Source organism: Ammospiza caudacuta, chromosome 7, assembly GCF_027887145.1.
Source record: "Ammospiza caudacuta isolate bAmmCau1 chromosome 7, bAmmCau1.pri, whole genome shotgun sequence".
NCBI lineage: Eukaryota > Metazoa > Chordata > Aves > Passeriformes > Passerellidae > Ammospiza > Ammospiza caudacuta.
Window position 1 is genome coordinate 34,168,163 of NC_080599.1, and position 27,459 is coordinate 34,195,621.

General features: G+C 38.8%; 2 protein-coding genes across 2 annotated transcripts in view; both read left to right on the forward strand.

Annotated features, from left to right (window-relative positions):
* Nucleotides 1-563, forward strand: part of COL24A1 (collagen type XXIV alpha 1 chain) — a 112,817-nt gene extending 112,254 nt beyond the window's left edge. Inside the window, exon 60 of the mRNA XM_058808081.1 lies at nt 417-563. Within this exon, the coding sequence (XP_058664064.1) occupies nt 417-563 (147 nt within the window). The remainder of the gene's footprint in view (nt 1-416) is intronic.
* A 2,141-nt stretch (nt 564-2,704) lies between these two features.
* The window catches only part of ZNHIT6 (zinc finger HIT-type containing 6), a 30,348-nt gene continuing 5,593 nt past the window's right edge, over nt 2,705-27,459 (forward strand). Inside the window, exons 1-8 of the mRNA XM_058808787.1 lie at nt 2,705-2,791; nt 3,958-4,023; nt 4,108-4,214; nt 4,298-4,383; nt 5,573-5,676; nt 12,519-12,587; nt 13,366-13,446; nt 13,928-14,008. Coding sequence (XP_058664770.1) covers nt 2,721-2,791; nt 3,958-4,023; nt 4,108-4,214; nt 4,298-4,383; nt 5,573-5,676; nt 12,519-12,587; nt 13,366-13,446; nt 13,928-14,008 — 665 coding nt within the window. The 5' untranslated portion in view covers nt 2,705-2,720. The remainder of the gene's footprint in view (nt 2,792-3,957; nt 4,024-4,107; nt 4,215-4,297; nt 4,384-5,572; nt 5,677-12,518; nt 12,588-13,365; nt 13,447-13,927; nt 14,009-27,459) is intronic.

A 27,459-nucleotide genomic window follows, 5' to 3' on the forward strand; every position in this document is an offset into this window, starting at 1 on the left:
AATTATTTAGATTCACATCCATTAAAACTTGCTTCTTTACATAGCTCTGCATATGCCAGCCTTTAGATACTGAATTCATCATCTCTTCAAGGGTAAAAGCAATTGCAGTGATACAGGGTGTCTATACTTGCTGTTTGCATTGTGTCTCATGTATCTTGAGTGTGTACAAAGACACTGCAGAGACATCAGCAAAGAAATAGGGAGGTTCTCCAGGAAAATTTAGAAATGGTTACCCTCAAAATAAAAATTCAGGCTTCAAAAATGGCATTTGTTAAATTACACAGTTCCTTTAGAAACTGCTGAGAGAGTAAATGTTCTGTGCACTACTTCTCTTTCACTCTGTAAGCACAATTTTCATTTGTGTTTTGAAGCTCACCTTTTATATGACTCTGATATGCTTCTCCTGTGTGTTCCAGATTGAAGATGGCAGCTGGCATAAGACTCAGTTCTTTTTTCACACTCAGGACACGAATCAGCTTCCAGTTGTTCAAGTTAATGCACTTCCTCACCGCAAACCAGGCCAGCAGCACTTCATAGAAAGTGGCTCCGTATGCTTCCTGTAAGATTTCTGTCCTAGGTTTCTTGTTGCATCAGCATGGAGTTGCTGCACAGATTGAATACAAAAGTAATGATCCATTGCAGGCAAAATTACTAGGAAACTGAAGAATAATTTCAAATGTTGTTGGTTCAAGAACCTCAGGAAGAAAAAGACTTCCTCCTAAGGAGAAATTACATTGGAAAAGTAAAAGAAAGAAAATACTAAAGCAATTTTCTTTAAAGTATTTAAAAATAAATTTATTGGTGCTTTCTTGCATAATTTTCTGGAATGGAGTATCTGAACATGGAGTTTTTCAGGACATCAAGTGTTCTTAGCAAGCTTTTTAACAGCACTGCACAAAAACCATCCTGAGGAAAGCTGGAGACGTGTGATACTGAGGAGCAATACCTGCTAGTGCTCCTAAATGTGCAATAGCTTTTGTATGAAAAGTGAATCATGCCACAGTACAATGTCTTCTTTTCTTAACCATTGCTTTATTCCAGTCCTTGGTGGACACACACATCTGAACAGATGGCACACTACCTCTTTGTGTTTCCTGTCCACGTTGCCTTGGTGCTCTTCATAACACAGGGTGCTTGTGGCCTTAGCAGAGATTGAGTCCCATTTTATCTTTCAGACTGTATGTGCTGGTTACATCAGGATATGTTTCTGTTGTGAAGGTACTTATTGTAAACCGTTGGTCACATACTTCACATAACTGAAAACATTATTTATGTGGATTTCTTGTTTAAAATATTTTTGTGTACTATTTTGGAAATGGTGTATAAGACAGCATATTGTATATGATGCATATAGTCAGAACAGTTTCTGTTACAGCCATTGTGAAAATTGTTGTAAAAAGAACTACCTAAAGTGGTTTTGACTTTTAAATTCTGTATTCAGTTAACATTGCTAATGCCAAAGCCATCTTAAGATGATATATTCTGTATATATTTTGTAACTTCTGAAAAGATCTACTACAGTGTGTCTTCTGAATGGCTACTGTTAAATTATAATCAGCATTTCATCCTCTTAGAAATTCCTTTTTTTTTTTGGAAAATTTATTAGATCATTTTGGGCTTTTAAAATTAAGCCTAAAATGTTCCGTGAAGTTGTTTGGGTTTTTTTTTTTCTTTGTAAAAAAGAACAGTTTTACCATTAGAAAAAGCACTCTTTATATTGATATGCCTCTATCTATTATCAATTCAAAGTGTGCTCAGCAGTACACGGCAAGGTGATACCAGACTGTATTTGAGGAGCCTGGGAGTGTTCAAACAACTTGTCTTCATCTGCAGTAAACCACACCACCAAAGTATAATAAAATAAGCTTCCAAACTATTTCTTTGTCTTTTACTATTCTGTTTCATATTGTATAGTCATTCTTAGAAATGATGAAAATCCTCTAGAAGGGCACTTTCCTTAGGTGGCAGTGTTTCCCTTCCCAAGGGGAAATGCATATGATGTGTGCCACAGAATACTGACAGAGGGACAATGTTCACTTTTATAAAGTAACGTACGTGCACATCCCATCTTACACTTTGTATCAAAGCATCATTTTTGACCACTTTGACAAAAATCTGCTAAAACAAAGCACGATTACAGAAGGATAAGAAAATGTCTCACTTTTTGTATTTTCAAGATCAATACACTGACATCCTGATTTGACATTTGCTCTGAGTTTGGCTTTGGAGGTGATGTTTTGGCAAATGTTGGGGGTATTTTCCAAGATTATAATTTTTAAGAAAACGTCTGCTTCATTGATATTTTATTCATCTCATTGCCCTATTTTTGGAAGTTCTTAATTTCAGAAAATATCTCTTTTAAAAGCAAGGAGTTTAAAGTCTTGCAACGCTGCTCGGATGTGCATTTCCGCAGCTGAGGCAGAAATGCACATCCCACGCAGACGGCAGGACACGGACAGGTGAGGAGTGAGCCCGGTGTCACCTGGCTGGTCACCGTGCTGGTGTGCGGCGCACAGCGCGGCTCGGGAAGCTCCTCTGGGCTCTGGGAAGCCTCCCTGGCTGGAACATCGGTCCTGGAGCCCCGAGGGTCCCCGAGCCCCGCAGGCCCCGGCGCGGCGGGTCCGGCTCCGGGCCCGCCCCGTGCGGCTGCGCTGGGGCTCGCGGCCGCCAGGCGGCGCTGCAGAGGCCGCGCCTGCCCCGTGAGGCCCCGCGGCGCGGCCATGGCGGAGCAGGACCGGCACTGGGTCGTGCCCGGACGGGCGGCGGGCGGCGGGAAGATGTCCCTGCACAGGTACGGCACGGCGGCGGCAGCGGCCGCACGGGCTTCGGGAGCGCCTTCCGCGGGGCTCGGCGGGTGTGCCCTGTAGCCCCGCGCGGGTGAGGCCCGAGCGAGCTGCGCGCTGCCGCCGCCCGGGGCAGAGCCTCGCCGGAGCGGTGTGGGCAGCGGGTACCGCTGGGATCCCGCAGAGCGGGAAAGGGGAATTCCTGTTCAGAATAACTCCCCGTTTCTGGTTTGCAGTGTTTGAAACCCTTTTTCCCGGTTCTTAGAATGGCTTTGGGCTGCTAATTCACAGAGCTCGTCAGGCGGTGGTATTGCTGGGCATGTCCTTCAGGCCCTCGCTAGCAGCAAACAGCGAGCACGTGGTGGGGAGAGGAAGAGAAGTGGGTTAGGGCTGGCATTTATCCCCTAGGAGTTGAAAATGGTGCGTTTGTATATTCTCGAAAACTTCACTGTCATTTCTCTTTTCTGCTTGTCAGATTTAAAATAAGAGTGATGATACAGAGACCTTTTTCTTAAGAGTGGGAGAAGCAGCTGTTTTGCTAGCCTAGTTAAAAACATATGGTCATATTTGTAGAGGAATAACATTTTTCACTGATTATTAGTTAAATTGATAAATCTCACATATTGTGCCTGAAAGGTTCCCTGACTTTGGAATTTGCCCTGCTGACGGCCAGAAGTTGTTTGGCTGACCGTGTTGTCATGCTTTTTTTTTTCCAGTGAAAAAATGGGATGAATTGTTCAGGGTTTAGTGTGAATCAATGAGACTTATTTTCCGTGTGCCTAAAGCTGGGAGTATTACAAGCCAGCCTGGTATAGTGCACACTATAGGTGATGCAGAAGGAGAAAAAGCACAGGCCACAAAGCATAAAGGCTGATAAAGGCTTGCTATGTTTCCAGCTCTTCAGTTACCATGTGGGTTTTTTTCTTTCAATTATCTACAGTGTTGTAATGCATGTGTTTGGGGATACTCCCCATGGCTTGTGTTGTTTTGTCTGCCACCTTTCCTAATCCAGGATATTTGTATTTTCTTTCTCTCCTTTCAAGGTGCACTTAAAATAGCTGTTCATGAAAATGCTGATGGATGGCCTAGTGCCTGGCTTTTGAGCAGGCACTTCCATAGCCCAGTAAGGTGCAAAAATGCTCCCTTATTGAGAAGTGTTTTTTACTTCTTTCAGGTGTGAAACCTGTAGCAAAGAAGAAGCCAAGTACAGATGTCCACGATGCATGAAATATTCGTGCAGGTATCTGTTATCTCAACTAAATAGTTTTGATTATTTCCGCATTCATGTGCTGAACATGTTAATTCCTTTTTTTTGTCATTTCAGCCTGTTGTGTGTAAAGAAACATAAGCTTGCACTGAGCTGTAACGGAATCAGGAATAAAACAGCGTTTGTCTCTGTAAATGAATTTACTGACTTGAACCTTCTGAGTGGTAAGAACATATTGTGTGTGTTCTAAAACTCCCTGGTTTTACTAGGCTGGCACTACATTTTTTTTGTTCCATTTAACCTTCAGATTATCGTTTCCTGGAAGATGTGGGAAGGACAGCTGATGCTGCTGCTCGACATTGTATCATGCATAGTCCAGCAACAAAAAGACTTGTGAGTTTTTGATTCTCCTTTTGCTCTGTTGGAATTAGGGTTGGCTGCCTTTGAATTCCCACTGAGGTAGTCCCAGTCCAGATTCCAGAGCTGGTACCTCTCTTATGAAGGTATGAATGACCCTGAATTTTAGAGCCAGAAATCAAAAGAAGTCTCTAGGTTTATGCAGCAATGGTATTGATGCCTACATCCAGTTGCTTGGAAGAAAAGATCACTGACATTTTTTAAAATTTATGTGTGACCACTGTTGCTGTTAGATGATAGATGTGTGTTAAGAAAGTCTGAATTTTTGCTTCCTTACATCTCCACAACTTTTGAATTTTTAAGTACACACTTTCCAGGTAAACAATGGATTTAATAATTGCCTAAAAATTGTTATGTGGTTCCCTATATATACCAAATGAAGACAGCTAGAGCTCTTCAAAGACTGAGTCTAAGCAAGAGTGACATAAAAGATAGCCTTCTAAGGGAGAAGAGGTTTTTGCTGAAGCACTTTCAGCAACTAAAAACAATGAACAAAAAAACAAAACCCAAATAAGCCCAACCAACTCTACTCCAAAATATTTTGACTCATTAAATCACAAAAAGGCATCAAGGCCCTTTTGTTTTCTAGTCTTTTGAAGATACCTTGAAATATAGCCCTACACTCAGGACTCACATTGATGGCAGAATAAATTCAGAAGAGTCCAGCTTCCTCTCTGGCTGGAGTCATATTCTCTTTGTGTGTGTATTGAGCACTGTGATGTCCTGGAAATGTGTGCTGAAGGTGGGGAAATGCTGCACGGGTGTGGTACTGGGCACGTTAATGGGACGATGCCATTAGTGGTGCCTTCAAATCAGAATTTGGCAGTGGCTGGGATGGTGCTTGTGTGTCCATTGTGCCAGCAGGTTTGTAACCCAGAAAGCATCCTTGAGGTGGTATTACACCCACTGTGGCTTTCATGGTATGCTGAAGAACTTCTGCTATGAGGAGGACATGTTCTTTTTTAATAGTAAAGAAACTTACAGAAATGTTTCAGAGAGTTTCTAGGCAGAGTTAATTTTTTTCATTTGGGATTTTTTTAAAAAATTTAGAGTATTTCATTAAATATGGCCTTTTCTATAATATTCTCATAATTCCTGTCAGCTTTTTATCATTTAATTTTCAAGGGTTTATATATTCAAATTGTTTTATGGTTTTTTTTTCCAGTTATACTTCTTGAGGAACAAAGCTCGAGGGTGTAATATTGAGCTAAAAACACTGCCTGTTGGATTCACAAAAAGAAGAGAAAATTCTACCACCTTCAATTCCATGTGAGTCTTCAGCTGGTTACAGTCAGCAGTATGTAATGAGCATATAATGATGAGAATTTGACTTCACACCAATATGCTTGCTTTGAAATCTGTTAGCTGCACCTTGTTTTGCAAAAGCTGTTGAATATTTCATGCTTTGTTTTCATTTTTTTAGGTTCTTTGAGCTTGCTTTAACAGCTTACGTGATTCATGCTTTATTTTGAAAATGCTAACACCTGGGTAACGGAACAAAGAATCTGTGCTGTTGTGATTTTTTCTTTTAATTAACACTTGGGCTTTTTGCTGGAAAAAGAAAATGCTTCTTTGGAGGTTTTGTGATAGAGGATTGATTGATGTAGAAAGCTTGCACAAATCCCTTTCTGTGAAAAGGCTGACTTAAATCTGAAGAGGTGCTTCAGTAGCCAAGTTGCATTCTGTGATGGGAGCTGCTGTGCTGGGGAAGGGAAATGTTTGATACAGCACAGCTTAGAAAGACAAGTGCAGACAGATACAAATTCAGGAAGAAGGCTAAGGAAAATTTAAATATTTCTTCCTTAATCCATGCTGTGGTTTTTCTCTAATATACAGAGATTGTATTTTAAAGTGTTTTCGCAGTGAAAATACTTTGAATATTTTCATGGTGAAAATGAAAGAAATTACAAAGTATTTCATTGTGACAGGAATCAGGTCTGCAGTTCAGCTCAGTAGTATACTGGGGTCAAATAAAAATGCCTTCTCAGCATCTCACAGCAGTGACAGCCTTGATGGCTCATATGCCCATGATGGCTCCTTTACTTGTTTTGTTCCTGGTCTCAGTTTTGGTGGCCATTTATGTTTTCAGGATGTGTTTCCCCTCTGTTCTGGGAGCTGTGCACTCCACGGTGCTGGTCTCTGGGTGGCCACCAGAGGTCTGTCTCTGACAGTAATAACCCACCTGGAAACTGCTCAACACACCCACCTGGGGTCATTGAGGCTGCTCTAGGGAAAAACACAGGCAGGTTTGGTTTTGTAGATTTTAGCAAAATGTTAGGCATCAAATAGATGTAGAAGTGTAACCTTTTAAAGTTACAAGTTTTACCAGTTCTGTTAGAGAAAACCCAGACTGTGGGTGTCACAGGACTTCATGACACTCATAACATTTTGTTGAATATCACATTGAAATGAGGTCAAGCTGTGCAAATAGTCATATATTCATTATATGAGCTTAGCACCTGACAGTGCTCAGGGTCTGGTGTGTCCCTCTCCTCCCCTTCTCGTGCTGTTTGTCAGTGAAGATTTGTAGACAGATTGCTCCAGAGGGTGGAGGCTGGAAGCTGCTCAGCATGTGTGCGTGGAAAACTGAGAACAGCTTCTCCCATGTCCTCCTGACACTCTCCCTGCGAGCCAAGCTCTTGGGCAGTACAAGGCAGGAGTGAGAGCAGTCCAGAGCTAGGAAGTACAAGATGTATTCTTGTGTCATCCCCTGCCTGTGCCAGCACTGGAGGACACATCTGTGTTGTTTTGAAGTGTTAGCCAGACTCTTCACTTCCTGGATTCCATGAGTTTGTTTGCTAAATCCCATGTTGTGGAAGCATACGTGCCAATGCTGGGCAACACATGGGTTAGACTGATGTGTTGAATATCTAGGTAATGGAGGGTCATTAGAAAGTAGTGTCTGAGTCCAGAGTGTGAACTCATGGTGCATCTGACTTCTCATTCATAAATTATTTTCAAAGTGCTGCTTCATGCTACATTTCCTGTGGTGCTCTTATTTTCAATGCAGCTGAGAGTTGCCCACTGGATACATTCTTCCGTGGAGCTGATGGGGTGAATTGCTGGGATAGGGGGCCTCAGGGAGAAGGGTGAAAGGTGAGGCCAGGCTGAAACCAAGGACAGGAGCACCAACTGGGAAGCTCCAGGCAGCAGGTCAAACAGGAAGAGGGGAATGAGCTTGCAAGGCCATGGCTCCTGTTCCCTGGCAGGAGGTGATGTAGTGAGACACTGAAATGGGGCAGTGCAGTTCCCTGAGCTCTGCAGCTTGTGCTGCCCTACTCCAGCCCTTCCTGCTGCTTGCACTGTCATAGGCATCTCCAGCCAGCTTCCTCCACACTCCACAGCATAGATCTCCCAGACCAAATCCTTTTTGCCTCTCCTCCCCACCAAGAGGGGCCAGAGGTCTACAGACCTCTCTTGTAGCAGGCATACCTGCAGCCTGGGAGCATTTGGTCAGAGGGGTATATGTGGGAGGCGAAGGAGGAGGAAGGTCTTACATTAACTCACCTCTTCAATGTAATTGTGAGAAAAAAATACAGCGTGGAGATTTGGGACTAACATAATTTAAAAGATCATTATTGTTACACTTTGAGGTACACCTGGAAGTTCTAAAATGTCAGCTCTAATCCTTAGCTAGGTAGAGATAATTACAATTATTATTTGAAGTGTTGATTTTGAGAATATAGCAAGGAGTTTTCTGAGCTTAATATAATATAATTTTTGACTTAATATAACACTGCTGGAGCTGTTAGACTTGAATTTAGTTGTTACTCAGTACACAGGTTTGCTTGCCTTCTTGGACCCATGAAGAAGAAAATTAAGTTGCTAAAGGAAGTCAGTATTATCCAAACCTATACGAGCTGAATGCCCAGTACTTCAGTTAAACTTCAGTTCATTCTGACAGAGTATTGGGTGTTGTCAGATGGAAGGATAACTGGTCTGTCATCAAACTTCATGTCCTTTTAATCACTTTAATGAATTCAAAATGAAAGAGACGGGAAATACTACAGTATTTGCTCTTTGACGTAAGATATCCTGTATACTAATATTTTAAGAATACTAGTTGCTAAACTGAAACAGAATCATCAGTGAATCATTGTCTTTGACAGGCTGCCAGTGAAATACTTCTGTAGAGCCAGAACTGCTGTTGATATCTTAAGATGTAATGAATTTGGAATTTTTGTCAATATTTTAGTTTGCATATATATAAACACACATTTCAAAACACCTTCTAAACATGTTTAAAACAGTTCTACTGCATTCTAGACAAAACTGAGAGGAAATGCTCAGAGGAAGCCTAGATAAGAAAATTAAGCTTTATGAGATATATTAATATATTTTTAAAGAAATGCACAGGTATTAGACACTTCTAGAAATCTGCCAAGGCACTTAACAAGTATGTTCAAGTCCAGAATCCTTTTTAGATCAGTCCTTTAATTCCCAGCAGCTGTACTGTCTACACAGTTTTTTGAGCATCTTCTTAGGTACTGCTGTAACTGTAAAGGTGGTGCAAATGTTTGCAGTTGTTCTGAGAGCCAGCTGGAGGAGACAGCCCCCTTGTATATACTGCTGCTGTCTTTGTAACATCAGAAGTAAAAATGTTTCCATTGTTGCTGTGAAAATTTTTTAAATCATCTATATGTAGTTCTGGGGGAACTACAGTTGATGACAAAGGAAGTTTTAGGAGAAATGAAAGATAGATTGTCACTTTTTGTAAAACTGTAGTTGTGAAACAGCCTGTGCAGTTCTGAATGTATTTTGCACCTACATCTCATGCAGGGAGAGAGGTGCTTGGCTCCCCTTTTCCCTCTGATCCATTTCCATGCTTCTGAAGTAGCCAAACTACAAGATGAACCAAGCAGGGCAGGGATGGGCTATGATGCTGCTTGTACTGACATCACTGATGTGCCTGTGCTTCACCCAGATCTTTGGTAATTCTAAAGTCAGTGCCTTGGTGTCCAGAAAACCAGGGCACTGTTGGAGGGGCACTCCATGGCAGCAGAGTGGCATGGAATGCTTCATGGAGTGAGCTGTTACTCAAATGCAGATTCCTTACTCAATTGGGCATTTTCATTTAGAAAATGAGCATACTACATGTCTGTTGTATTTGAAGGAAGTGCTGCCCCAGTGAGCCATAATGGAAAATGAAGTCAGTGAGATCTGAAGCCAGGATATCTAACTTTGATCAGAACTTGTTGTGAAGCAGCCTTGATAGCATCTACAGCTGACATCAAGTTCTCTGGGCACACATCAGTGATGGTGAGGGAGGCTTCACGTCAATAACAGGCACCCAGCAGATTGTTTTTCAAGACTTCATTATATAGTGAAGAGAATGAGGCTATTCCTGTTCCAAGCTTCTTTTTTTCTTCCTGCTTCTATCCTGTTCTTAAACTGTCTTACCTCTTTCTGCTTGCCATTTACTTCCAGGTTCTTCCAAAGAGTGCTTTGAAGAGAGGCTAAGACATTAATTGCCAGTTTGCTGAGAAAAAAAATCAACATTTCTGTTTTATCAAAGTGGAATTTTTTTATGAGAAATGAGCTTTTTAAACTTCAGCTTCCCTGATTCACAGCACTTTCTGTGCCCTATTCCATAGGCAGGATTATGCCTGGAAGGGGGAGGGAGGGCGGAAGTCTGAGAAGAGCCCTCTAAGCTGATTTTCCAGCTGCAGTGATGAGCTGAGTCTGCCTCAGTGAGCCCACAGAGAATCAGCCTTGCATGTGAATGAGGATGTGCTGTGTGACAGCCATTTACAGATTCATGTAAAGGGTTCCTAGCAACAGGTAGCAGAGAGCTAGAAGTTCTTTTTGGAGTATTTCTTTCTCAAGTGCCTGTGTTAGAGACAGTCCCATACATACATGTTTCTGTGAGCTGTGTCATGGTTTGTCTCTCTCATGCTTTGGCTGTCTTGATTTAAAGATCAAATTGTCACAGAAAGGGTCGCTTAGAATAGATGAACATGGCCTGTTTGAAAAAATTGTGGAAGATGGTGAGTTAAATGAAAACATGCTACCAAGACTCATGTTAGTTAATAACATAGAACAAAACCCTCATCTGAACAGTCCTTAGAAACATTTTGATGTATGCCCATCATAATCATTTCTTTCAGCTAATGTTGGTGACCCTATTTCTGTGTCTAAAGCTTACTAACTTACTAGTCTCCCTGGGAAAGTGCTTTGAAATAACACCATTCCATGTTAAATGGCAGATAGTAACATGTTTGAGAGGAGTCACAAGCTTGTTAATCTCAAGGGAACTGAAGTGGTTACATAACTTTAGGGATATTCCAGTTTGCTCTGTGTGTATGGTAACGTTGGTGCTTCCTTCAGCTGTCAAGATAAGAATTGCAAAACCTTGTTTTACTTACCTTGTAAAAAACTCCCAAAATTCCACTCAATGGTTTTGAGTTATTTCAAAACATTTTGCAGTTTGGCAATTTAAGACTGTCATACCAATATGCAAAAGAGCATAAAATTCATGGGCCCCAATACTATGTCACCTTCTGGTTATATATATGCTATATGATTAATAATGTTTTCTGTATTACCCTCCAACTCTGGCTGTACAGTCTTCTTACCTCTTCCAGACCTGATGTTCTCTACTTCCACATTCTCATTCTCTAACAAACATGAGCAGAAAGAAGGGAGGAATCACAAGGCGTGCTGCACAACTCTGCTGAGGCACATATTGTTTTGGGTACCTGGACTTCATCAATTTGTTTTATTTTAATTATTACTTTATTGGAGCTGGGGGTTCCTGCTTGCTCTTATTTTGGTAAATATTAATACATCTGAATTTACTTATACTCCAGAAAGTGTAGTTCAGTTGTAAAGCTCACTTTTCTCCTAGAAACAACTAGGTAAGAGAATTACTTATTTGATAAGCTCACTTTATAAAAAGGGCTTGCATTTAAAAATTGATATCAGAGTTGATTGATTTTAGCAGCTAAATTTACTGTTTTGCTAGTGGATGCACATACACTTCTCTCTGCAGCCAGCTAGAACCTGCTGGATAATGTTTCATTTGCCTGATAAACAAATTAATCAACATGTTGGAACAACACTGTGTTTGCTTTTTATTGTAGACCAGAATCTTTGCATAACTGAAGGTGATTATCCTGGATGCAATGATTCATCATAATAATGTTTTAAGAAGTAGTTAAAAAAAAGACACCATTAGATATGCCTGTGCCTCACAGGTGTTTGTGCTCCAATTTCTAAATCTTTACTGTTTGTCATGAGTGTGAATTTCAGAACCAGAGCAAAAGGCCAGGTACCTACCTTTTAGATTAGGGAATCTTTTTCCCTAAGCTTTCTCTTATGGAATTCTTTCAGAAAAGTTTCTGCAGACTTTCTGCAAGTGAGCAAAAAGGCAAATAGAGACTGCCTGATGTAGCAAAATTCTCTAGAAATACTGCCTAAAATGATACTGCTCTTGAGCTATGCTTCAGTAGCTTCTGTTCTCAGTATTACTTATGCTAGCTGGAGAGGGAAGATGGTCTTAAAAATAGCAACTGACATACAGAAGAAAGGAATGTGACATCACTTTGTCTCTACCAGAAGTTTTACAATCTTTCTGTAAAATGTTTGTTCTTTCTAACTTCTCTTATCCATGTTATGCCAGAAGGCAGCTTCCTTCCCTGGCCATGGCACATTTTCTATTGAGGCCATCATTGCTGGAAGAGGTTGAGCCCCCTGTGTTCTGTAGGACCCAGCCTCACCTGGGACTCTGGCTGTTATTGTTGCACAGGTTTGGTAATCTGTCCTGGGTGATATGCCAAAAAGCAGTTTCCTTTTCTGAAATTAAAGGGCAGCTGGACTCACTTTTAAAATGTGAAATACTGTTGATCAGTTAATTGGTGATATCTTAATGTATTTGTAAGGAAGAGATTTTCATTCCATGAGGATTTGAAATTTAGCAGGATGTGGGAGCATTACATCTTTCAAAGGACATCTCAGCTTCTCTGCATGCCCTTTATACTCTTTAAAGCCATTCAAAATCTTAACTGTGTATTTTCTTCTGAACCTATGCTGTAGGTTACCAAGCTTTATCAAAGAAAAAAAATTGTTGTTACCAACTAAGACTAAGAATATGCATTTCCTTTTGTTTTCAGGGAGAACAAGTTCTACTGGCATTTGAAGCTCATATTTCCTCACTGTCATGCTGAATACACTTTAAAAGGGTACAGAGCTTTAAAAAATATTTTTATGAAGTTTCAATTAATCTGCTGAAGTTGAACTGCAAAATATTTTAATCAGTTCTTACCGAGTTCTGTTATACAGGGTAAACTCAGGTATTGATTTTAGTCTTAAATAAAGGAGCATTTCAATCTAAAAAGTATTGAAAGTTGTGTAGTCCTTTTCTCTGTGAAAGCTAGCAGACATTCCAAATCAGGCATAATGTTTGTTAGTCCTTTTCTCTATGTAAATAGAGAGTTTGTATATTCATAATAGTAGTGCCTCTACACCTGACATACTCTCTTCTCATGGAGCAGATGTTCAGCACAATTTGCCACCCTCACCTGCACTCTGGAACCGACCTTCATACAGGGTGAAATGGTTGCATTGCTTGCTTTGTAGGAAGGTCCACAAACACATTTTGAAAAGGCAAAAAATAAAGAAGCTTTTATTGACAAATGTTTCTCCTATTTTCCTAGCCTGAAGGGAGATGAGAATTATGTGTTGCCTGCTCCTAGGGCTGCAGGAACAGCATGTTTCTTTTGCAGAGTTAGAAACTGGAGATATGCATCTGTTTACTCCTCATACGTGCCTGTGAAATCCCAGTGCTGAAACTGAGATAAAGCTGCCCATATCTGTGCAGTATTGATCCACACTTATGATCCTCCCATGAACTACTCAGCTGTGCCACTGTAGCATGCCAATATACAGGTGACTCACAATAGATATTTGTGTACATGATGAAGGATGTCTCACATGCTTGATTTTTATCTTTGCTGAAAGGGTGCCTGACGATAAAACACTTGCTGATATCCTCAAGCCGTACATTGATCCAGTCGAGTCAGATCCTGTAGTTTGTCAAAGGTGGGTATTGAATAACTTTCCTGCCTAGTTGATCTAATGCACTAATAAAAGGGAATGGTTCTGAATACATGGCTTAAATTAGCTGCACTATCAGCTTGCAGAGCTGAGTTCCCAGTCAGCAGTACATCTTTAATTCCTGTGACAAAAACCATCCTAACATTCACCAACCAACTAACCCTGGGGTCCAGCCACCAAATTTAAACCAACAAAAAATTTACAAATTGACTCATGGCATAAAGACCAAATAAAGCAACTGTAATTCTGAAAAATATAACCATAATTAACTTTAGTGGAGGTGACAGTAAACCTTCAGAATAATTAGTAAAAGATGCTAATAATTATAACCCTCATTTATATAGAAAACACCTAGTATTTGACAAATTATTAATGAAAAAAGACATCATTTTGGCATCTCTTATGAATGACAGGAAGAAAAGTCATTGTACATAATTTCTGCATCTTTGCTGCTTTCTTTTTTCAGATTAAAAATCTATACAGCATCTCCTCAATCAGATGTACGAATTTTAATGAAAATAGAAAACAGGAGCCGAAACTCTGTCAGGTAAGGTGGTTCTTCAGTTTATGTGCTTACTAATTAAAAATAACAAGAAGATTTAACACGTTTCTTAGTCTGTAATAATCTCCAGTATTACAATTGGAGATTACATAATCTCATGGATTAAACTTCAGTGAGTTATAGAAATGATTTGGCAAAAATGCTAATTCTTTGTCTTTTATAATGTCAGCATTGACATTTCAGTGCAATTATTGAGTGAGTGTGCCTGTACCTAAACTGCTTCAGCAACAGTCCATGTCCATGTAACAGAGCACAGGTCTGTGTTAAAATGCTGAATAATTGTATTGACCCAGAGAAATGCATACATCCATTTCTTTCTGGAAGTTCTGCTGTGGATATGTTAACCTCCCAGAGGGAGGGAGGGAGTTGAAGTGATAGCCAAGGAGACTTATCTGTTTAAATTATGCAAAAATTATGCGTTTATCACAATCCAGTCACTGCATTTGAAATTACACATTTTTCTCAAAGTTACTTACTCATCACTCTTCATGTTACTATATTTCTGGGTGTGGGCTTTTATGTCTTCAGAATTCAGACTTGTGCAGAATTGTTTTCTTTGTTTTCAGAACAGACAATAATCTTGAACTTCAAAATTAAGCTTCAAAGAAATATTTTTTGCTAGTATAAATACCATTCTGAACACTCCACCCTGTTGTCATTGTTGCTGAAAAGGATATGGAGCAGCTTAGTAGCATAATTTAGTGTGGTTCACCAGTGATTCCTAGTTAGGCATCTGAAATTACATTTTTGTCTTCAAATGTAACAAATGTAAATAACATGCTTCCCTAAAATATGATACATTATTTCTAAGGGGGAAATAAGGATGTATTGTAAAATTTTTAGCTGTAACTTAGCTTCCAGTTTATGCTGGGGATTTTTCCTAGTAATATTAAAAAATGAAAAATGTACTTTTCAAAAATGTAATGTGCTTTTCAATTCAAATTCAAATGCAAACTCTTAATGACTTTGATTGATTTTTTTCTCTTTGCAATCATTATTTGATATATGATTGTAATGTTTGCCATCAGAATCACCAGCTAGAAACCTGTTGTTTTTAAGTGAATTTAAAGATACAGAGCCCTGATTCTTATATGAGGTTGATAATGGGGTTGTAGTAATTGGGTTTTTCCCACTTAGTGAATGTAAAGTTTAATGTACAGGAAAACAAGTAGAAGGTTAAAATAGAAGTGTATCTTGTCTTGAGACCTGCAGTTCCTCACTTGGAAATTTTGTGAATCTCTTCATATAATTTTGTGGTGCAGGCCCAGCTGGGGCAGTGCAGACAGATCAAGAAAACAGCATACTGAAAAAAATTCCTCCTGTGAAAGGAAGGAACAAAGTTTGTTTGAAATGGGACTACTATGTCAGCATAAAGTCACTTCTGTCAACATAAGCTGTGTCTGTGGCAGCAGGCACTCAGAGCACTTGTTGTGACAACAGCTCTGGGAGGGAATGCAGATTTTTGCTGTAGGTGCATTACAGATAAGTAAGAGAGAATTTTTTTTTATTTTTTGTCCTTTTGTTTCCTCATCCCTAAGTTAATTGGAGAGTATTGGCTTGTACTCTATGAATAAATAGCTGGAATTGCAGTGAAAGTACTTGTGATTGAAACATGAGCAGCTCGCTGCTTAGTGGTCTTCCCTATGGATCAAAAACTGAGTGGAGACAGAGCTCCCTCACCTTTTTTTTGTTTCTTTAACAGTGGGAAGTGTTAACTGCTGGTTTGTGTCGCTCTGAGTGCCACTGTCAGCTCAGTGTAATTTCTCAGCCTGTGCCTCCTCATTCTGTGTGGTTTTAGGCTGTATATTCCTGTGTGGGAAAATGCTCTGCCATCATTTTGGGGGCAGACTGAAGGAGTGGGATTAGTGTAGGCTACTGATACACGTAAGTCCTGAATGTTTGTTATCTACAACTCCTGTGCCCACCAGAAAAATTTCTTCTCCACAAGCTGATAGAAGATAGAAAAGTTGAAAACATATAACATATGTTGTTAAGTTCAATGTTGGTTTTAGGCTTAGCAGAACCTTCTGGAAAAAAATCCTTTTCATAGTTAGAATTTTGTATTATTGAGGCAGAGCAGTGGTGTTTCAGAGAGTATCTAAACAGGATTATAAAATGTTAGTCTTCTAGTTTTAAGATAAGTATGTTAGAGAAGGATTTTAGTATTTCCTGCACTTGTTTATGAAACAGGAGTTAGTGGTTTAGTTTTGGCTGTTTTCTGTGTTTCACAGCAAATCATCCTTTTAGTTTGAAGATCCTCTGTAGAATGCTTTAAATTTTTGAGGTTTTATTTTTTTCCTTCTCCAGATATATAAATTAGCCATGAATTACTGATTTCTGCTTTCTCACAGGAGTTCTGTGGAACTTCAGAAAGCCACTGGTGTGTAGATATCATGGATGGCTGCCAAACACAGTCCTTGCTTTCTTCTTGCTATGTCTTTTACTGTCAGTGGTGACAGTTCTTACAGAACTTTATGATAAGTTCTTATATCTGTCTTCTCTAAAACCAGCTTGTAAGAATTGCTTTCAGTATGAATTGGCAGCACTCCACAGTTAATTGGGGTAACCTAAAGCATGATTTCTCCTCTTGTCTTCTCAGTTTTAACTGTCATTTCATGCTCTGTAACTTTTAGTTACATTTGCTTTATCTTCTCATTTGCTACACTTAGTTCATGAGGAATCTTGCAAAGGAGATTTTCAAAAAACAAGCATTACATAACTCTCTTCTTCCTTTAAAACCTTTTGTTTTTAAATGAAACTTGGAAAAAATCTGCCTTTGAATGGGTCAGAATACTTTTCCATTTGGGTACTGCTTGCTTCGATCACCTGTTATGCAATATTTAGTTAGTGTTGGTGTCCATTCTCTCCTTGGCTGTAACTATTCCAAGGAAGGTTTAACTTCTCCCTTTGGATTATTTTTATAGTCTACATTCTTTCATAAAGTAGTATTTTCTTTCTTCTGGATAAATTAGTGTCCTGGCTGTCTTCAGACCTTTATTTGGATGCCTTCAAAGTGACTTCATATGGTAAGAGTATTGCTTTTTCCAGTAAGGAAAGGAAAGGTGCAACAGCCAAATTACACAGTGTGGTTTGGGAAATACACCTTCTCATTTTCCTGAGAATATCCTTATCAGGTTTTGTGTAACAAAAAAAACTAAACCAAAACAGCAAGCAGCCCTTCCAAAATCAAAAATATTATTGGTCTTTTTCATTAGTAAGTTAGGTTGTTTTGTAGCTGCAGATACTTAATGAGAAATTAATTTACTCAGCCTTATCATGTAAGATCATCCTATTTCTATAAGAAAAGTAACTGCAACTTATACTTAATTTGCAGTAGATACTTTCAGAGACAAATAAATCTAAATGAGGTTAAATCACAAAAATTGAATATCTTTTATTGGGTTCAGAACATCTTGCGCAAATCTTGTTTAGATAGTTGACGCTTTAATCACATATATAGGATTTAATAGAATTGAAAAATTATGCTTTCTTAAACATCAATGTTAGGTCTTACATGTAGTAATATTCTTTCTTAGCCTATTCAGAGTAGCATGTGAGCATTGCTTCAGAATAAGTGTTGCAGAAAACTTTGTGGTTATTTGAAGGTCAGAGTATGCACTGGCAGAATATTTAGGTGCCTGGAAAATATGGTCTGGTTGGCTTTAAGAGCTTTGCAAAGGCCACTGCTTTCAGTAGAGCAAATCCATGAAGGAGCTGGATACCAGGCTATATCCTGTCACTTTCCTGTTGTAAAACTGCCACATCATACAGGAATGGATACAGAATCAGTTGTAGAATTGTTTTCTGTATCAATAATACTGGTGTAGCTCAAGCTTCAATTACTCAGAAAGCAAAAAATACAAAAAGGATTTTTGTGCCAGTTCCAACATCAAGGAGCTTCTGAACTGTCTGTGGTGGCACTGGCTGGGACACATGAGAATAATGGCATGTTTGGCACTTAATTTTTGTGGACCACAGGGAAGAAAATCTGCTAAACAAGTATCAGAGGTTCTCCTCTACTAAATGCCATTGTTTTATGGTGGTGAACACTTCTTTTGCTTTAACTGATTTAATTCAGTTGCTTTCCAGAAGGCTGGATGATCTTAGTAATTTTGGATCACTTCCCTGTCTCAAAATCAGCTGGCAAAAATGAAAGTTATTTCCTTGGATGACTTAGCTCTGTGCTCAAAGAGAATTTTCTTTTGTAGTCTATTGTTTTTAATAACTATGGGTTAGATCTCATCAGTAGGTTGCAGTAGTTGCAGTAATAGATTCAGGAAGGTGAAGCTTTTTGTCTTAGTATGGGCAAATAAAGCCAACATACTTTTGGAAAATCATCCTGGAATTCAAAAAGCCATAGAAATGTAATGGAACCACATTTTTTAATGTAGCATTTAGATTATTTATTTCCTTATCTTTAAAAATATCTGTTATACACTTGTGTCAATTACTGTAGGATTGTTTTAAAAACCCTGTAAAATATGTTGACGGTAGCTTTGAGTGTTAAGCTGTTTATGTTTTCCTTGGGCACTTCCTTCTGCATTATCATTTGTGAATAACTTCATGTAAAACCAAGAGAACTTACAGTCTTTGCTTTCTGCTTTTTCACACATCACTCAGTTTCTTTTAAAAAGAAACTTCATCTTGCAGAACAAGTGTGCTAGAATTAGCACATTTCAGGCATTATTTCTTCTTTGCATTTTCTGCAAATGTTGAAAAGTGGTGTGCTTTATTTATTATTCTCTAGTCTTACTTAGGAAGAATTTCTTTTCACATTTGTGTAGTAGACAATATACATGAGACAGGAATTAAGGATACAAATCCTTGGCTGAACTGCTGGCCTTGGCATGAGTTGGAGCAGACCCCAAGCTGGCTTTAACCTATGCCAGAAGATTGACAGTAGAATTCATTACTTCTCTGTAGCTTGCAGCAGCTGGCACAAAAGCAGCTCTGCCAGCTTTACAAAAGCAGGGAGCCAGCTTACAATAGTCATTCTTCACATTCTGCACAACTGTAGTCAGGCACCGGTGACTTCGTGCTGTTCAAGGGGAAATAGACTTTGGTCTGTAGTCTGTTTCTAAACACAGTACTCCTGTGTATTTAAATTTGCTGCTGTTTTTCCCCCAGAGTATTGGATTTTGGTTTGTGGAGTTTTTTGAATTAAAACTTCTTGCTTTTCTTACTGAATACTTCCTTATGTTTTCCTGCAGGTCATTTCAGACTTTCTAGTTTGTTACTGCAGCCATTTCAGTGTCATTTTTCACATGCTCCTTCTTTATCTGAACATCAGTCTCTCTGCTGACAAAAGCAGTGCAGAGCAGCAGATGCCAGGTTACACAGCTTTTACTGTAAAAAATAGTCACTTTCCTTCCTAGCTACTTACATTTTTCAGTGAAATCCTGTTACACCACAGAGATGGAAAGCAAAAAACTACTCATTGCTGAGTATAGTAAGTGTGTATGGTCAGAATTCATAGCAGGCATAGTTAAATGTTAGTGATGTCTGACTACAATTACTTGACCTTTCAAAAGATTTTTGGGATGATTTCAAAAACACCCAGAGTTTGTCCATCTTACTATCTTGTGCAATCATTTTTTCTTGAAAGGGATTCCTTTATGAACCAGTAGACGCCTGGTTTTTTTTAAAGTAACAATCCAGTGTTTTGTAATCCATGCTGAATTCTTTTGGATGAACTGTTTTATAATTAATGGTATTGCATTAGGGTTTCTAGAGTGTCCCAGCTAGAGAGTTGCTGACTGAAACATTTATTGCACAAAGATTTATTTGAGATCATAACCTCCACTCCAAAATTCTGCTGTCTATAGTACAGCAAGTTAAATCCAGACAATTTTCAGAGGAGGAATATGTAAGTAAAGAGGTGGAGATGGAGAACAGTAAGGGCATTAAGGTTGGCTTCAGCTGTTGTTTGACCTGTCCAGCCATGTAGTGGTGTTCTGTAAGCACCACAGGCAGATCTGAAGACCCAGACACTTCATGCTTGCAAAGCAGGTTGGCAGGCCCCAAATTCTAAACCAGAAAAACTGTACACAGTATTCTCTTCTTCTCATTGTATCTGGGTTTAAAGCATAAGAGCAGCCTACTCAGCACATGCACAGGCAAATTTTCTGTCCTCTCTTAGAATGTGCAGCTGTTTCAAGAACAAATCTTGCAGTTTGCTCCAGCCTGCCATTTCTATTGGAGAACAGAGGGGAACTCCCCTATATGTGTGTACCTATGTAACATGTATAGTATGGAAAGAGTCCTCATGCGAGTTCATCTGCTGTGTAGCATGCGCATATAAGGCAGGAAAACAGGCTATGAAATTCAAGAAATTACTATAGTTGGGAAAAACCTGTTGAATAATCAGTAGCCCCTTGGCTGAGGGAAGGAGCTGGTGAAAATGAGCTGTAGAACCAAAGTGACCTTGAAACCTTGTCCTGTTCCAGTATAGAATAAGAGTTATGAAATCTATTGAGTGGCTTAATTCAACTTTGTGAGTTGCTGTTAAAATATTCTTCTGAAGGAACAAGCAGATTTGCTCCTGTTTCTTGGCAGAAAAAACCAATGAGATGCTGACTTAAAGTTAGCAAGTTCCTAAATTTCAGAGACCAGGAGCATGGAAAGGCTGAAGAGGCTTTTAGAAGCAAAGATACAAACTCTGTGCTGGATAATTAAAGTGATAGGCTGAGCTTGGAATCTGCAGCACTGTGAAAACATGGCAGCATAGCCATCAGTTTTTTTTTTTTTAAACAGAGAACAACTTCTTCATGTTCTTGTCAGGAAGGAGAAAACCTGTTATTTCCTCCTGATCCTGCCAAAGGGGAATCCCGCTTTTTTTTAACTCTCTTTTGACGGAAGTGAGCTAGGGCTGATTGTTTCAACGTTGCCAAGTAGGAATTGACCTTCCTGCTTGTTACCCAAGAGAGTAATTTGGTTTTTTTTACTTCATAGCTTTTCCTTTTCATTGTAAAGCATTGGTAACCTGTTACCTTAATGGAATGTTTGTGACACTGTGATTCCCATGAAAATAAGTCAGGGAAAATTTTTGAATATGTTTCCACCATTCAATATAGAGTGTTAAAGGCATTTAGACTCTCTCCATATGAGGTAAATGTGGAAGTTAATACTTGCTATTTGGGGATTCAGAATTAGAGAAGGATCAATTCCTCCTGAAATGGTGGTTCATGAGATTAACTCAAGCATAATAAGAAAAGTATTTCCAATTTACAGTGACTGATTTCTCATCAGTTTTGTATTTATTTTAGCAGTGTACTGCCTGCTTGCACTAATTTGTCAAATGAGATTTGATGTATTCGTTTTCTGAACTTGATGTATTAAGTGTTTATCATTTCATCTCTTGATACTCCTTGATGACCCATGCACCTCTAAAATTATTTATGGTTAGGTTTCATGGGGCTGTGTATCAGTATGCTGTCAGTAAAGTAGATTTACCACATTGGCTTTTTCCCTGTGACCATGCCAATATTGTATTAGTGATGGAAGATTCATATTTTTACTTCTCTGCATTTTTGGGGAGCCATGCATAGCTTTTACTCATACTAAATATGCCACTGATGCCTTTGCAGTTTTTGCATTCATCTGCAGTAGCCAGCTCACTGTCTTACTAATCAGAACTTTTCCCTTGTGAAATTTCATATTCACAATAAGTCTTCTGGCTAGTGTTAACTCAGGCTGTTTTGTTTCTTTATCTAAGTCATATAGTGGCCTTACATGATTGTGGTTTGCATTTTTTTCATATGTCAGCTCTATAGTATTTAAAGAGTTGTGAACCTTGAGCTTTTGAGCAGTTTGTGAAGCTGCCTGGCTTCACAAAGTAGGTAAATTCCCATGTGTGTAAAGAGCTATTGCTGTGATGCACTTGAATTATAACATCTTTACTTTCTGCTGGATTTTTGTTCTTTTTTTTCATTATGTCTTATGAGATGGGGAAAGAATTTGCATTCTTGAAATTCAGTATCACTTTATTTCTGTATTCTTAGCACCAAATTCTGCCAAATGCAAGAAACTGACATTTGCTGGTTTCACATTTTCCTTTTGTTTTATTGTACTTTGTTTTATAACTAAAAGATGCAGAATGTTCTGTACTTCAGTTAATCTTTAGATCATTATTGTGATCCTGAATCCTTTTACCACATCACTCTTAAAGCTCAGTCCACTAAATTGTTGAAGCAGTTGCCTTATCTGTTTAATGGGTTTTGCCTTCAATTGATATATTTTTCCATTACTGCCATTAAACAACTTTTAATGTGCTTTTTTTCCTTTGTGCAATTGCCTCATTCTCAAGAGGCTTAAACAAGGACAGCCTTTGTGCATCTGTGGTGACATACTTGTACTCTTACTTTACTCCTCTCTCCATTAACTGCTTTGTATATTTTCTAGAAAAACACCAATGAGTTTTTCTGGACATCTACTATTGTGTCATATAATTTAGGTGACAGTTATTCCTGCTATCTTTACCTGGATATTACTTTTTTTTGTTGCAGGATGTTTAAACTGCCTGAAATACGTTTGTCCTAAGAGGGAGGTTGTGAGTTCAGTTCTTCTTTTACCCATTTTACACTTGACTTTTCAACAGTTCTTAGATTTCTTAGCCCATGAAGGAGAGGAGACCTTGGATTGTTACAGCTTGTCTTAGTAATTGTAATAAAACATCCCCATTGTTTGAGGATGACCTATGGGTGAAATATGACAAGGAAAAGGAACAGCTCCATAGTTGTCTCAGTAACTGGCTGTGCCTTTATTGGCTCTGTGAACATAGGTGTAGTTAGGAAATGGTGATGATGTCCAAGATGCTTTCCTGTTATGCTGGCAACTTTTCTTTCTGTATTTTTTGATTGGTTTCTAGCAGGAGTTGTAGTCCAAATGGTTGATAAGAGAACATTTCTTGTCCTAATTTTCTTTTTTTCTCCCCAGAAAAAGCATGTTTTTGATGGAAGTGTTGCTTGGGATAGGGATTTAACTTGGAAAGGGTTTGGCCAGGCATCTGGTCTGTACTGGTATTGACTAAGTTATGCAGGTATCAGTAGTATGGAGGAGAGATTAATGAACCTCTGTTGAGGCAAATGATGGAGGTCCTAGACCAGGAAAAGAAATGTTACCAAGAGTGACAGGAGAAGCTGGCAGATTTTAAATACTTCTGTAAACTGTAGTGTATGTGTTTTCATATTAAAATATCAACTTGGGCTAGGTTCCCATTCTCTTTCCTTAAAAGAGTGTTCAGGGGGAGTATTCTTTCATATTGTTTTGCTGTTGGTAAGAGTTAGTTATAAAGGAAGTATTATGGCAACTCTTGAGGGGTTTTTTGTGTTTGTTTGTTTCTAACATCTCTGCTGTTTTGCCCATTGAGTTTTCTAATTTTGTCATGTATCTGGACTAATCAAATTCACTGATTTTGATTTTTTAGGTTTAGGTTTTTTAGAATGTCAGAATTCTAGTGACAAAGTTAAATATAAATACTGTGCATTATATCAATACATTGTGTTTGCTTTCTGCCATACAGTTTTCCTTTCATACCTAATTCAAGAGAGCATTTTCCTACTTCGATGTTCACCAAATCATAACCACACGAAGAGGTTATTCACCACTTAGGAATGAAAGTCCATCTGTTAGTTATTATCTTTGCAATACTGCAGCACTTGAGAATGAGTGCTTGGGAGAGACTTTAAATGCTGTACCCAGTCTTTGCCCCCTTCTAGGCATATGTAGATATGTAGGAAATGCTACCCTCTTTGGTCTGGTGAAAAAAAATAATTTTTTCTTCCCATACATTAGTGTAAGCTTGGTTGTGGATTTTTAGGACTAGGCCCAAAATAGATAGTGTGATTTATTGTATCTGAGTTATGCCAAGTAAATACCTCGATGTTTCCACTCAGTTCTAGGAAGAAAAGACATCTTTGTGTAAAATATGTGCAAGCAGTTTAGTTGATCGCTCTCACAGGGAAATCATAAATGTGGTTACACAAATCCACATTTTGCTAATATTTACAATTATTTAGATAGCTAAGACTTGTTTGTTCTCTTTTCAGTGTATAGAAGACCAAACTAAAGAAATAACATGGCTACAATTTATCTTTAATTCCAGATTGCAGATTTTTTTTTATTATTATTAAAGAATAAAAAATTCCTGTAGATGACATTCAGGAAAACCTGATCAGCAGGGAATTTCCTGCTGTCTGAATTCATGGAGACAAGTTACGCCACTGCCATTATAGCCACAGGCTCCATTTGAGGGGAACTTGTTGTGATGCAGTGACCTAATGTGGCATTCCTGCCTGTGGGAGACAGATTAGGAGACTGAATTGTTGAATTCCTGGAAGGTGGTGGAATAACTATAGATAGTGAAGCCAGCCTTTGCAGAAACTCACAGATGCTATCAGAAGTGCAGGGACATATTAATTTCAGTATTTTGTGAAAGGTAGCAACTGTTCATTGAGCAGATATAACAGTTTGTATGGGAACTGATGTGGGATTGCTGAATCTTGCTAAATTTTCTCAGTTGTCACAATTTTTGTAGGCTTTTAAACTGCCTGCTAGCAGGCAAATTCTACTTAATTTCGGTTCTTCAAAAAGCAGTTATTGTTATTTCATTCCAGCTAAAATCAAAAGCGGTTGTCTAAGATCATCTCTTTGTGGTCCTTATAAATGGAGTCATTTCTTATAAAGAAAAAATCCAGGCCTAATTATTGCTTTGCAACATGGGCATAAAGCTTTGCTTGGGGCAAGAAAATAATCAGCAAAGTGGGTGTTGTTCAGGGAGGCTTATGGAACATAAGGAAGGGAAAAAGAAAATATGTGGGAAGTAAATACCAGGAGTAAAGGAAGATGGAGAGGGAACATGCAAAGAGAAGTCCTGCTGAGTACAGGGATTAGGAAGCCATAGTGCAGAGAACTTGCATGAATGGAATAGTGGGAGTAAAGAGAAAGCAGAGGGGAGGTTTAAAAGAAAGAGGTGAAGATGGGTGTTAGGGCAATGGTGTTGTTGGCCTGGTCAGTACTTTTGGAGCCAGGCTTATCTCAAATCCATCCTGGCATGACGGGCTGAAGGAGCTTATTTAGGATGACAGCCTCAGTTAAGTTGGTTCATGCAGGTGGTCCTGGAGTAAGGAAGAGTCCCAAATGAACGGATAGACTGACACTGGTTGTTCTTCATTTCACTGGGTTGTCAGTTGAGGTGCACAGTGAGGGATGGATTTGAAGAAGGCTACAGCTCCTTATGGGTTCTTCTCACACAGGCTATGCAATCCCAATGAAACAAAACTAGTGGCTAAAAGTGGTGATAAAAGGATATCTGGTAATATCTGATTGTGATGTTCTTCTTCTTCTATCTCCTGCTTGTGGTGAGAGCAACTTGCTGTACGTACATGGAAGGGCCTACTATGCCAGTGTTGCTCTACATCCTCAGCTCATCCTGGTGAATAATCACTACAGGAAATTACAAGACTTGTAAAAAAGGCTATTTCATTTAATTTTTCTCTAAACAGATCTAGCCTTTTCATAAGTAAAAATTAGAAGTGTGGGTGTGGGTGTAGGCTTCTGGTTAAACCCTACAGGGCAGTCTTCTTTTGCCCATAGAAGGGGCAAAATTTCTATTGTTCACCCTCTGACCCTCTATGCATGACTTTGTTCTAGCTCTGGGATGAAATTAGGAAGGTTTTTATCATGACCTGGTCATTCTGAGATAGCCTGAAAAATGAATCTTGCTCAAGAGCTGTTCTTCAGTAGACTTTGGAATTGATGTGACAAATAATAGTTTTATTTTGAGATCTTTTAAGCGTGCACAGTCAAGGAAGAGCCTGACAGGTGGATTAGCAGAAAACCTCAACTTGAACTTGTGTATGAAGTAGAAAATGTGGTAGAATTTGGTCTTTTGAATAATATACAGTAACAGGCAAGTTTAAATAAGAGAAGCATTAAGCTCCTTTGTTACATTCTTCCTGAAATTTATGGCTCACATTATGGACTAAAAATTTAGATGTTTTTCCTGTCACTGTCAACCAATAAAATTTACTTTAACAAAAAAAGATAAAGCTCTGACTCGGTGATCTAACACTTCAGTAATTTACTATCATAAAATAGTTTTAAGTACAAATGTTTTATCTTATGCCAAGCTGGACGCTAAAGATGTTTTGTCTAAAATATGAGATAATGGAAAGTGTATTGTGGCATGTGAATTACTTTAGCCTCTTGGTGGTAAATGTTTGCTTAACCAGAAAGGAATGTGTTGAGGTCCTTGCCAAAGGAAAGGTATTGCCATACTTTGCATTTAGAGTACTGTAAATAAAGCAGTAAATATGTTTCTGTTCATGTGTGTTAATCCACAACTTATGAATGCATTCATTCGATGAGACATGTAATGCACTGTTATCCCTTTTCAAGGGTTTCAGTAAGAAGAGATCATAATTACTTTGGCTTGAGAGAAACATGAAACCAAATATTTTCATGATGATTTGAAGTTGAAAATGAGAGAATTTTTGCTCAAACTAAGTTTCCCTTAAATCCCAGGAACTCAATTCCTGGTTTACCTCCAGTATTCTTGTGTGCTGACTCCCAGTGTACTGCTTTTAATCACACACTATTGTAAATCATGAAGTATATAATTTTCTTCACCCATCCCTTTGGTTTTGGCAAAAGAAAACACAACTGTATAATATGTTAATGATCAGAGGAGGTAGAGCAGCTGTGGGAAATACCCCATGTACTGCCTACAGTATATTTTGGTTTTGAACTTCATCTGCCCTTAGATGATACATTGGCTTACTGATAATTTAATAGTGCTGCACACAGAAAGTTGCATAACTCAGATTGCAGCATAATAATATCAGAGCATCCTTTGGATGCCTCAGTTTTGGTAGGTGAAGGCAACAAAGTCCATCTTGCAGAAGCCTTTGAAATACTTCCCTTCCTTTCCACAAAATCCCACATCCAGGTTTGTAGCTCAAGAGCTGGGGGAGAGCATTACAGTTTGAGAGAATAATTGTGGAGAGGATGCTCAGCTTGCTCTCCATTACTGTGGTATCATTTGTTATGCACCTGCTCTCACTGCCTGGGCTGAGGAGGAGCCCTTTCCTGGGCAGGGACTGCACATCCAGTGCTGTGCCTCTGGAGCACACACACGTGGGAATTTCTGCAGGGAGCTTCTCACTGGTGCTGCTGTGAGCAGAGGTTTGCTCTGGCATAGCAGATGTTGTACCATCTTTTAGAAATTATTGCTGTAATGCTCCTGTATCAGAACAAGCAAATCTCTCCTACAAAAACAGAGCTCTAAGAGCTCCAGTGTACGTGGGATTTTGTAGTTTTATTTCATCTTCCTAGGGCTTCACTGGTAATTCATAAGCAAATGTGATAAATAAGTTACACTACTAATCAAGTAAATTAAACCTGTAGTGTTAAAACCTATAAGTAAAATATTAAATGTT